This window comes from Aplidium turbinatum, chromosome 4 (genome assembly GCF_918807975.1).
Source record: "Aplidium turbinatum chromosome 4, kaAplTurb1.1, whole genome shotgun sequence".
NCBI lineage: Eukaryota > Metazoa > Chordata > Ascidiacea > Aplousobranchia > Polyclinidae > Aplidium > Aplidium turbinatum.
The window spans coordinates 22,558,228-22,570,910 of record NC_137475.1 but is presented as its reverse complement, the minus strand read 5'-3'; the positions used below and the strand labels follow the sequence as shown (position 1 = coordinate 22,570,910).

The window sequence follows — 12,683 nt, the reverse complement described above, 5'->3', positions numbered from 1 at the left end:
ATTAAGAGTTAGCCTACTGCGTTAATGTACTGTGTGGTTGAAGCATAGTTGAACTCTGCAGCAATTTCATCTGTCGTTGCCGTTGGCCTATGTGGCCAAATCAGTGATTATCACGGTTCACGGTAAGCTTAACATCCTACTGCAACCTTTGTGATAGGCTAGGCCAATGTGAATTTTAGTGTCAATGGTTAAGTGTAATAAGTACCTCGTCTTATTTCCCGATGTTTAAATCAAGTACGGGACTCACCTATGATGTGAAATTTATAGCATAATATTTTACTGTTTACCGTTTATATGTTCAGTTTCGATCTACAACGGTAGAATTTTCAATTGTTGGGTTTCTCCCTGTGCTGTTCCGTGCGCCACAAAATAGTCGGTAAGAATTCATTAGGCCTATAATTCGTCATCTGTAATTCCGCATTAGGCCTAATTCGTAAGTTTTGTTTGCTAATCGTTGTTTTTCTGTGTTGTCACAGAAACCTTCTTCTTCACTTCACCGTCGCTTGTTCGTTGTCGTAGCTGTCGTTGTCGTCGACAGCTGAATACATTTACCGTCACTCTGTGTGCGTGTTCGTACGTTACATCTAGCGTATGTTAAATTTTTGAGTTTTCTGTTGTTCTTTTAGTTGAGTTCTCTTTCTTCTTCTTCTTCGTTTGAACCTTGTTCTTCGCCACTTCAAAGGTCGAGGGGCTCTGCCTTTTACCACCCTTGGGCAGTGGCGGCGACGCGGTCTAGATGTTTGGGCAGGTGTCGAGCAGCCATTGAATTGATTCGTCATCCAATTCACGCAGACCACGCATACCATTTGGCGCATGGTAGATGGCGCAGTTACAGACGGTGTGGTCTACGGTTTGTTCCTCCATGCCACACTGGTGCACAAACTGACAAAGGAAGGGTGTTTATTGAGACCTGGTAGCTTCTAGTGATATCCATGCAACAATACGTTTTCTGGTAATTGCACACACTATCAGTTAAATAAGGAGGCCAGCCTACCAGTAGGAGCTATGGTTCTTGTTACTTCTGAGACCACCTGTAAAGGCTATATATAACATATTCAGATATAGATTAAGTTTGAAAAAGAAAATGTTCTGTGTGGCCATTTTTTTCCCAGGTCTGATGTTAGTTTTCTCTCTTTACAGCTTTAAAGATTTTTATGAAATACCGGTAATGATTTCTAAGTTGTATAGCTTAGTTTATTAAACAGTTAGAATTGATAGACTAGTTTTCAGATGTTATGGAGATAATTGAATAATGGAAAATCAGAATCAAGCTTTTTATAATGAAAGTTTATGCATCAAATGCCAATCTCATAATTTATCGAAGCTACAAGAAGTGAAACGAGGTGGACTGAAGACATTAATCAGCTATGCACAAAACATTGGTGACAGTCATGTTTATCAATATCTAAAAGAAAAAGAAGAGAGCAAAAGTAGTTGTAAGGTGCATGAGGTGTGTCAAAAATTACTTGCTGTTTGCTCATGCTTGGAGTGGATGTGATACAACTTCTGCAATATATATATCAACAAGGTACCAATATAATTAATCAGCTTTGGTAGCAGTACATTTTAATCTTGCTTTCAGTGTTTTATATACCGGTATAGTGTTTGTTACAGTGTTTTATATATTTCCGAACTGCTTACCATGCTTGTCTGAAAGTACATTTTTACCATTTTCTGATCAGCTTTTAAAAGATATGCAACAATTCAGATGGCAGTCATTACCAAATCCACTCAATATTATTCTAATATTGTAATACTTTTATTTTGAATGCCAATGTATGGAGTGTATGCACACATTATTTGGTGACAATGATTAATTATGTCATCTGTCTTGTTGCTTAGGAAAGCTAAAGATGTTCAATTACCTGAAGAAGGAAGAATTTCAACAATCTGCTGATGTATTTGGGAGATTAGATTCTACACGTGAGCAAATAGCTGATGCTGGAAGAGATTTGTTATTGAAAAGGTTAGTCACTGGGACTGTATTGGTGCACAGTTAATTAAATAAGAAGAAATGAAAATGTTGCCGAGTAGCCTACCAGTCTGAATGAGATTCACCGATAGTAATGCTATATTTTGTTGATCCATCAAGCTTTAGTGCAAAACCTGCCGATTCACTTGGCCAACTACGGTACGTCAAGTACATGCAGATGGTTGCAACAGCTTCCACTGTTCATCCTGAAAGATTGCCACCCATCGAAGCTGCAATTCGTTTTCATTCCTTCAGAGTACATTTGCAGGTGAAATAATAGTGCGTAGCCTAATGGTATATTTTTCAAGAATTGTTTATTGTCGGTAACTTCAAAATATTACAGCAAATTGCGCTATTAAACTACTGTAAGGAAAATATGCAAGTTATAGCAAAACAACTTGCGTTATAATATGATTAGCATAAACATGTGGTGTACTACAAATCAAAAATTTTATGGCAGCAAGACTTGATTTATCTAAGTTGATATAAAACTGTTGCTTCAGGTATGTCAGTGGAAGCATCTTGACACTGAAATCTTGGATCTCGCACAAATGGGATGGAAAGCTGACGCATCAGGTGCAGTTATGCCAGTAAAGGCCAATTTAGATTCGGCACCAGAATGGCTATTGAACGTTGTACGATGCAAATGCAAAGAAGGAACAAAAAATCAATGTGGTACAATGTCTTGCAGCTGCAGAAAACATGGCTTAAAGAGCGTAACAGCATGTGGAGAGTGTCGTGGGGAAACTTGTTGCAATCTCAGTTATGTACAAGAAGACTGCCCTAAGGATTGCGATATTTTGATCATGTTTCAATAAATGATCTATTCTGCCAACAAATTAAAATCAAAATTTTACAAGTGCTCCAGTGATATTAAAAATGTTCTATTCCATTCATATTGTACTCCAATGTATGCATATCATCTGTGGGAAAATTATCATCAACGTAACATTAATCGCCTTCGCGTTGCCTTCAATAATGCATTTAGAATTATACACAATTTGCCTAAACATTATAGCGTACGTGAACATCAAGTCTTGTGCAACATTATAACATTTGATGCATTACTGCGGAAATATGTTTTTTCTTTTGTTGGAAGATGCGAAGTATCGTCTAACTCTATTGTTGCCTCCCTGATGAGGTATATCAAATTATCGTCTTCATTATAATAATTCTATGTATGCTGATATCTAGCTTTGATGGCTGCCATGTCATCTGATTGTTTTTATCGTTCTGAATACTTTCAGTTCTTCTAACTTGCAACACTACCGTACCATTGTCTGTAAACTTGTAACATTAGATAGCCTATTTAGTGAGATTTTGTGCGTTTGCAGTTTGTGTATTATTTCGTTGTTGTTGTTGTTCGTTATTTTTGCATTTGCAGTTTGTGTATTCTTTGTTTTGTATATTGACAGCTTTGTCTGATGCAAATAAATAGTATTATTTGTGTAGCCTATTGCCCAAATTTGGGCTACCCGAAAGATTCCACTGGATAGTTGAGCTGTACTCCTCAGACATGGCATATCCACTAGCAGTGTGAGTCGAATTTTCACCGTCGACAAGAACAATAGTTACACGCCTTGGGCACTGGCAGCAGTGGCCGAGTGGTTAGCGCGTTTCTCGCAGTCGAGAGCCTGCATGTTCGACTCCAGCCACCCGCACTTGCTGTTGTTTCTCTGGGCAAGAAACTTTACGATAATTGCCTCTACCCAGTGATCGATTTCGAGTAATGGGTACTGGGTAGTACCAAATTTAAGTCATAAGTAGAGTAGACAACCGGAAACAGACCTTGCAGTCGGCTGCAGCGCGGGTCAGGTGTACGTCGGAAGGAGTACACCGATGCATAGCCCTCAAGTCCGCAATGCAGTATAAAGATAATAAAACACTCCACGGCATAATTATTGAAGTAAAGTTTTAAAAATTTTTGTATAATGCCCATAATATACTCTCGCCACTTGTAGCGCTTAGTTTCGTCATTAAACCGGGCCTGGGGTCAAAATGCCCCCTTGAATCATTATATGAAGCTCCGTTATGTCTAAAAACGATCTTTTAGAACAAATGTATTGGATCTGCAATTATCAATGGGCTGAGAGTAATAAGTAAGCAATTTTAATTTGATGACGTCAGAGTGACGTCATTTAAATATAAATAATATTTTATCAAATGTGAGTTGTCTCTTTCTTATACACATAGCGTAAAAAGTTAAAAATGAGTCTAAAAACTTGTGCAAAAGGAAAAATACAGTTTCGCCACTAGCAGCGCAAGGTGCTGCTTCAAAAACGGCCATAACTTTTTTTGCCAAGGGTCTCTGATTGGAGGAGAGTGAAAATCTTAATCTAGAGGAGTTAAGCTTTCCAACGATACCTAATTTGAGGTCGCAATTTATTCCAGGTCAATACGTTTTACGCTCAGACTTTCGTTATTACCACAGCCAACTCGCAGCATCGGGCTAAAACAGGTCGTTAAAATCTACATTGTGGAACTTGTAATTTTTTGTGTTATTATTTCACTAAACTGCGAATATTTGCATTGAACAACATTATATCATCTATAGACTATGATACTTAGTTTAGCAACGTTTTAAACACGTACATCAAGTGTGTTATTTCAAAATCTTAAAAGGGCATATTACTGAATCTCTTATACTACACCTAGCGGATTTAGAAAGTAAAAAACTAGCGCTCCGGAAGCTAATCTTCTGGAAATCCATCACTGGCTATAATGATGTTTCTGAAGAAAAGAATTTGAAAACCATTTTTTTGTAGTTGGTGCATATAGGGCCTAGGCTTTATGTGCCGCACTCGCATTCTGATGGAGGAACCAGGCCCCACTTGGGCATGTCCAAACGAAAGTGGCCGACGCCAGTTCGCAGGCGGTTAAGCCTGACCCACGCGAGGGACATCCTCGGTGGACGGGGATCGGCGTCGGGTATGAAGTCACGGAGCGTGGAGGTATGGTTTTGCCACTCCGTGTTCCACATGTGGTTCGTCCAGTGTTCCCCACTTACCCCAAGTTCTTCTTCGTTCTTAAGTAGTTGTTGTGCAGGCATTGTTGTGCAGACGCAGGCATCCAGTCGCAGTACGCAGCGCATCGTTGATGGCGGTATTAATATGGTGGGTGTAAGAACTACGGCACCAGACTGGTGCGCACTACTCAGCAGTGGAATGAACAAGGGCTAGGGTAGTTGTACGAAGAGTTTTGGCACCAGCTCCCCAGCCGGAACCCGCCAATCGCCTCAAAAGTGCGACGTGTGTAGATATTTTTTGCGCAGTGACTCCAAGTGTCGGCCGTACGTAAGTGACCTGTCCTTGCCGAGATATGTAGGGGAGACCGGGGATAGCTCGGACGATTTTTTGAAAACAGCCCATATTTTTTTTAAATTACACAGCAAGTTCGTAAATGTTATTTTGTTGTAAACCTTAAAGCTTTGCCAAAAAAGGGTAGGAGTATCGTTTGTTTCAGAAAACCGGAAATGCTTATAAAAAGCATAATTTCTACGGTCCTCAAATGTCCGAAGTCACCCCGGTACCGGGGTAATTTCGGACATGCCTGGGGTCATCTCGGACAGTAATTTTATGCAGACGTTTTGAGTTGATTTGACAGTTAATACAGAATATTTGTTTTTCTTTTATATGTCCGAACCATTATGTCTTTAAAATCCAATAAATTATTCAAAAGATCTGAAACTAAGATTTTGTTTAAGTTTGATTTTTTCCACGGGGATACGTCGGCCATTATGTCCGAAGTATTCCCGACCACGTGCCTACAGGTAAATGAAGAAAATATGGCTACCTGATTAACTGCTGGTCAAAATCATCACTTGCTTACACTTACACGTACAATTTTAAAATCTTGATATCACTGATAAAATTACTTTTTCGGCCTCAACTTTCTAAGAAAACCAGACATACTTGCAAACTTTATCCTGATTTGTAATGGAGCCACAAAGCTTTGGTAAACGTGATTTAACAATACTCTACTGTGACGTCAAATGCCTTATCCGAGGTATCCCCGCGTCCGAACTATCCCCGCGTCCGAACTATCCCCGGTCTCCCCTAGGTTCTGAAAGTATAGGGAAGGCGTTCCCCGTCAATGTTGATGTTTATCTCGCGCTATGCTTCTCGGTTGTTCAGGTGGAAGGCCGCCGACACTGTCTTAGCCTTGCTGAGCTGTAGCTTCCATTTCTGGAGGTATGGTGATAGTGTTTGCATGTCTTGGCTGAGGTTCCTCTCCACTGACTGCCAATTTTCCGCTGAGTGCAGGAGTGCCAGGTCGTCTGCGTAAGCATATTTCGTGGAGATGGTGGGGGCATGTCGTAGGTGTAGGCTATGTGTTGAACAGAACAGGAGCCAAGACTGAGCCGGACGTCGATTTTGAGTTGACATAGTCTGCTTAGCGCCTTAGACGACCGCTACCGGTTGTGAGGGTAAAACTGCGGTTTTGCACAAGTTCCATTATCATATGAACCATGCGTTTGTCAGGGAACAGATGGAGTAACTTGCAAGTAAGGCCACTATGCCATACGGCAGGGATGGCGAACCACTGACCCGCGGGTTACGAAGTGACCCATCACAGATTTTCAGTGACCCACTTGTCTTTTTTTAAATAATGAAATTTAAACAAATATTTCAGCAAAGAATAAATGTTTCACTAAATATTTGTAATAAGGCCCCACCCTATTTTAATCTAGTACCGTACCTAATTGCCATATAGCAGTCTGACACCACTAAAGCTAATTAAAGCGAATTGTTGGAAGAAGTAGGCTACAACTTTTTTTAGCTGAAAAAAATTAAAAATATCCAGAGTTAAGCGAAAGTACGTGGTTGAATGATTTACATTTTTTCGCTGATTTCACAATGCATTACAATAAGTTAAATACTAAATTGCAAAGCTGTGGAAATATTGTATTATCCATGTTTGGGCACATTAAAGCATTTGAGAAGAAACTCGCTATTTTTTATGTAGACCTTGAACAAGGTCAGCTGAAATATTTTCCTCAGTTGTTGAAGCAGTTTACCAGCACCAATTTAACTTATGAACAAAAGCAAACTGCACTCAACAAGTATGTTTTACTAACAAAAGAGGCCAAAAATGTAATGTCAGAAAGGTTTACGCAGTTCCGAAAGCTAGATACTACATTGCAGTTTATTCTTTTCCCGCATGCATCAATTTGAAAATCTTGAATTATCAAACTTCGAATGGCTTCGTCTTTACAACTTGGAAATGGAAATGATAGACTTTCAAGAAAGTGCAGTTTGGAAAACAAAATTTGTAGACTTAAATCATCTCCTACAAAAAATTGAAATGAAAACGGATATGGATGGCTGTGACTTTCCTGCTGTTGAAAACCATGCTGAAAATATAATTCTTACAGAGTGGAACTCCCTGCCAAATTCGTTTGAAACTATGAAAAGATTTGCGGTAGCTCTGTTAACGTTGTTTGGTTCTTCATATTCATGCGAATCTTTATTTTCGCACATGAATTTTATACAATTGAATCAAGCACACAGAATCGTCTCAGCTCAGATATGAGTGCTGCATGTGTGAAGCTAAAAACTACGGATTACCAACTAAGGATAATTTAATAAGACTTGCAGAGAAGATGCAGCAGCAAGATTCGCATTAACATGTAGTTTCGCATTAACATGTAATTAAATGTATGACCCACTTTTGCTTTTTCAAGGATTAAGGTCTCTTTTGTGACCCATGCATTAAAAAAGGTTCGCCATCCCTGCCATACGGTATCATAGGCATTAGGCAGCCGTGAGATCGACAAACACGGCGCCAGCTTTCTTCTTAGCCGAGAAGCAGTCCTCAATGTCTTGGGTCATAAGTGTGACCTGATCTACGGTTGATCATCCGTGTCGGAAGCCAGCTTGTTCACGGGGGAGCTGCGGATCTAATTGATTCGACACGGGCGTAGATGAGTCTCTCGAGAATCTTGAAGGGGATGCAGAGCAGTGACATTGGGCGGTAGCTCTTCGGGTACACTGGGGGCTTCATTGGCTTAGGAACTGCAACCACAAAGGCTTTTCTCCAGATCCTGGGAATTCTCAGGTGCCGCAAGCAACAGGAAAAGAAGTCTTTTAACCAGGACTTTAAGGAGGCAGCAGCATGGAGTATCAACTCCAGGCATAGGTGGTCAGGGTCCGGGGCTTTACCTGGCTTTATGTGCTGGAGGGCGGCGGAAAATTCGTCCGTGGTGAACTCACCCGAGATGTTGTTCCCGTCTGGGGTTGTTACCCTCCAGAGGTCCGTCATTTCTTGTAAGACGAATCTGTCTGATTCACGGTCTCTCGGTTTGTATTTCCCGTTCTCCACAAGTTGTGAGGTGACGGAATTTGCTGAAACGGGACGTTGTTGACGAGAGACACGTGATCTGCCAGTTAGGTTGTTCAATGTACTCCATGCTATGCGACTGGAGTGATCAACGGCTTCTGTTCAGCGCTCCTTCCTCTTTGAGTCCAGCTTTGCCAACAGGGTTGTGACTGAACTGTTGGTGTCATTGCCCTGAGGGGCGTGGAGGAAGTCGGAGTAGAGGCTTTCGCACTTCTTGTCCCAGCACGGCATGTATAGTTCTTTCGTCGGCCGCGGGGATAGAGTGTTTTGCCGCTGATGTTATTGCATCACAAAAGTCCTAGTAAGCTTCTTCCACGTTCTTGGTGTGTGAGGATGGAGGATACTGCGTGGCTTTGTTGGTGAGGAGGCTATAGTACTCCCAGTTAGCCATTCTGAAGTTCCATCGCTTAACAGGCTTGCTCGGGACAGGCATTGTGAGCGTTGGAGCCGTGATAAGCGAGGGTCGGTGTTGGGACTTGGGGAACTTCTCTAGCACACGTTTGTCCGGTTAGCCATTATCGGGGTCTTCAGCACTCACGAAGCCAGGTCGAGGTGTGTACCAGTGGTCCAGCGCCCGAAGAAGAAGCTCGCTGCACCCTTGGGATCGTGCAGTAGGGTGAGGTTATTGTTGGCTGACCATGCGGCCAGGCTTTCTCCGTCTGTGTTGGTGGTGTTGTAGCCCCAGTGAACGTGGTGGCAATTAAAATCGCAAGCATAGAGGCTGGGTTGGAGGAACTTTGTTTAATTCTCAATTGATTGATTTTAATGCATTGCCATAGGCTACTTCATTATTACATCGTTATAGGCCTACCGTAAATCGTCGAAGATGAGCTGCCATGGGCTACTGTATTTTCTGGTTATAGGCTATGATAGAAGTTGACTTTTCTCACCCTGTGGTATTTCACCCCCATCCAAAATAGGACTTGAGTATTAGACCGAGAGCCTACGACAGAAGATTTCACCCCATAAGGTACAAAAGGTTTGAGCCCTTGAAGTTACTGGGGTCAACCATGTCACTCACAAAAAGTATGGAAGATTGACCGCACCGGGTGGATCTGGACCCTAGAGCCCCCTAAAAAGCCCAAAAAGGGGGTTAATTTCACCCCATAAGGTACATGGACCAAACTTGGTGAAAACGAAGTTCTATGTCAGGACATCACAAAAATATCAAATCTAACAATATTTTCGAGTGGAAAGGTGATGTAAGACTCCCCCCAAAGTGACCCCCCAGGGGGTTAATTTCACCCCATAAGGTACATGGACCAAAGTTGGTCAAAACGAAGTCTTATGTCAGGACATCACAAAAATATCAAATCTAACAATATTTTCGGGTGGAAAGGTGATGTAAGATGCCTTCAAAGTGACTTCCCTTAATGTGACCCCCTCGGAAGGTTTATTCCACCCCATAAGGTACATGGACCAAACTTGGTCAAAATGAAGTCTTATGTCAGGACATCACAAAAATATCAAATCTAACAATATTTTCGGGTGGAAAGGTGATGTAAGATGCCTTCAAAGTGACTTCCCTTAATGTGACCCCCTCGGAAGGTTTATTCCACCCCATAAGGTACATGGACCAAACTTGGTCAAAATGAAGTCTTATGTCAGGACATCACAAAAATATCAAATCTAACAATATTTTCGGGTGGAAAGGTGGTGTAAGATGACTTCAAAGTGACTTTCCTTAATGTGACCCCCTCGGAAGGTGTATTTCACCCCGTAAAGTACATGGACCAAACTTGGTCAAAACGAAGTCTTATGTCAGGACATCACAAAAATATCAAATCTAACAATATTTTCGGGTGGAAAGGTGATGTAAGATGTCATCAAAGTGACCCCCAGAGGGTTTATTTCACCATAGAGTACATGGACCAAACGTGGTCAAAACGAAGTCTTCTAGGGCACCACAAAATATCAAATCTAACAATACTCTCAGTTGGAAAGGTGATAAAAGACCTACCCAAAAGTGAATCTCCTCCTATAGTTTAATTTACTTCATCCCTTTCTCGAACCAACCTTGGTGTAACGAAAGTGCTATGCCAGGACAGTACGAATGGATTAAATTTAAAAATATTTTTATATAGGTTTTGATGAAATACATTCACAAGCTGTCCCATGATGCATGAAATGGAACTATAGCCTACTTTACAAAAAGTTTTTGTATAAATCATATTAAGTCAATCGAAAAAAGGCAACAGGACATGACAATACATGGCTTTGTAACACCAAAAACAGAAAGTACGTAAGAAGCATATAGGCTACAGTAGCCAGAAAATTGATCCAAGATCTTGATACCACCACTAAATGTGGACTTAATCGAACAACTGACTATCCAAATCAAAACGTTTCGAAATGAATCATTTGGAACGTTAATTTAGGCAGTAATGAACATTTTCCAGCTGCTACAATAAATAACCCAATAAACCCAATGTAGTAAATTTTTGTTTAATGCCATTTGCTTCATCTCTCCAATCAGTTATTGTAACTGTTCATTCATAAACAGAGATTGTTTGTGTAAATGTAAACGGTAACTCAATTGGTTAGCGCGTCACTTCTGGAACGAAGAAGCTTCAAGATCAATAGCGGCGCTGGTTCGACTCTCGGGGTGTGCGCTTGAGCAACGCACGTTAAGGGCTGCTCTCCATTCAGCGGCATCTAATGGATGGAATAATTCCCCGACAACAAGCCTTCAACAATCGGAAACTTCACTCTGTCAATCTCGGTGACCGGGCCTGCGCCAGTGATTCAAAGCCTCTACAAGTATGCGAAACTGCCAGGATTAAGCTCTGCAAGAAGCTTTCCCAGTCCGAGGATAAAGATTCAATCAATCAATCAATCACTGGTGTCGCTTTTACTTTCTTCGTCTTATTCTTCAGATTCATACAATTCTCCTGTTATATACAGAGAAATAAAGACTGTACGAAACAATTGCTATTATGCACTACAGATATGCGTAACATACAATAGTAATTTTATTATCTTTTACAGACGTCTATTTTTCTTCGAATAATGCAACATTGCAACTTACTATTAACTGGAAAAAGTTCAACATTTATTTGTTATTTAGTGCACCCAGGCATTTTTCTCAAGATTGCAGAAACTATTGGTTATAGGTTCCTAAAACGAAACTTTACAGCCAGTTATTGGCTAATGTTTACAGTAAGAAAGTAAACGACTGATAGACCAGGAGAAAGTTTTATATTTATAAAGGGTAACCCAAGCGACATCCAATGCTGTTTACCTTCTTCTTGACTTTCCTGGATGAGATCAGATTCCACGCAGAGACATCTAAAGATGCTTTATACCTTTACCTTCAAACCACACCACTTTATAAGAACCTCCTTCTTCTTTCCAGCCATACTCTAGCAGCAACGTTGCTGCTTGTTCACTTCTAGTTGAAGATAACCACCATCTTGTGATGAGATGTGTGCGCCTTGTCTTCTGGAGAAGTACTCGTAAACAAAGTGGTAGAGTACTACTATCTACAGTAGCTTCTGGTATGCATGATATCCTTTCATTTTCTTTTTTGGGTTTGTAGCCGTCTAAAAACATTTGTAAACGGACTTCGTTGACATAATTAATTTTCTTGTTTTTGTACATGTTACACACAAAGTTCTCTATGGCGATGATAGTGTCTTCACTAATTTCTTTGTCGTGTCCGAGTTGGCTAAAAGCTGCCTGCGCTTCGTGGTTTCCTTGGAGTAATTTCAGCGGCCGCACTTTCCCTTTCCTGCTAAATGACGAGGTGTAATCAGAATCTGTAAAGGCATGATATGCAGGTAAACACTTGCAAATCGTCACTCCAAGTGCGGTAGGCCTATGCAGCTGGTTGATGTTGATGTACCGCTGCGTGTTATTGCTTTGCAAGCCAGCTTCTATCCATATCTTTAATGAAGGATCAAAAGTTCCATAGCAACCTAAGCCAATTACAAGACAGTCAGTGTCAGACGTGCGGATAACCACATTGCTTGGGGCTGGTACATCGCAGACAGCTTGCTTTATCTCTGTATATAACAGGAGAATTGTATGAATCTGAAGAATAAGATGAAGAAAGTGAAAGCGACAGCAGTGACAATGAAGAATAAAGAAACGACCGTTTACATTTACACGAACAATCTCTGTTTATGAATGAACAGTTACGATAACTGATTGGAGACATGAAGCAAATGGCATTAAATAAAAATTTACTGCATTGGGTTTATTAGGTTATTTATTGTAGCAGCTGGAAAATGTTCATTACTGCCTAAATTAACGTTCCAAATGATTCATTTCGAAACGTTTTGATTTGGATAGTCAGTTGTTCGATTAAGTCCACATTTAGTGGTGGTATCAAGATCTTGGATCAATTTTCTGGCTACTGTAGCCTATATGC

At 40.7% G+C, this 12,683-nt stretch overlaps 1 protein-coding gene across 1 annotated transcript; it reads left to right on the top strand.

Moving 5' to 3' along the window:
• Window positions 1-1,650: 1,650 nt before the first annotated feature.
• Window positions 1,651-3,350, top strand: LOC145769676 (uncharacterized). The gene is made up of 3 exons (XM_082581351.1): window positions 1,651-1,966; window positions 2,093-2,240; window positions 2,476-3,350. Exons 1-3 carry the CDS (start codon window positions 1,854-1,856, stop codon window positions 2,788-2,790), a joined length of 576 nt encoding a protein of 191 aa, XP_082437477.1. The 5' UTR covers window positions 1,651-1,853; the 3' UTR covers window positions 2,791-3,350.
• The last annotated feature ends 9,333 nt before the right edge of the window (window positions 3,351-12,683 follow it).

Bases quoted from the DNA above. Each gene is read 5' to 3' on its own strand.
- LOC145769676 (XM_082581351.1), top strand. From the start codon at position 1,854: ATGTTCAATTACCTGAAGAAGGAAGAATTTCAACAATCTGCTGATGTA. The intron at 1,967-2,092 runs GTTAGTCACTGG...TGATCCATCAAG, and splicing joins AGAGATTTGTTATTGAAAAG to CTTTAGTGCAAAACCTGCCG. The intron at 2,241-2,475 runs GTGAAATAATAG...CTGTTGCTTCAG, and splicing joins CCTTCAGAGTACATTTGCAG to GTATGTCAGTGGAAGCATCT.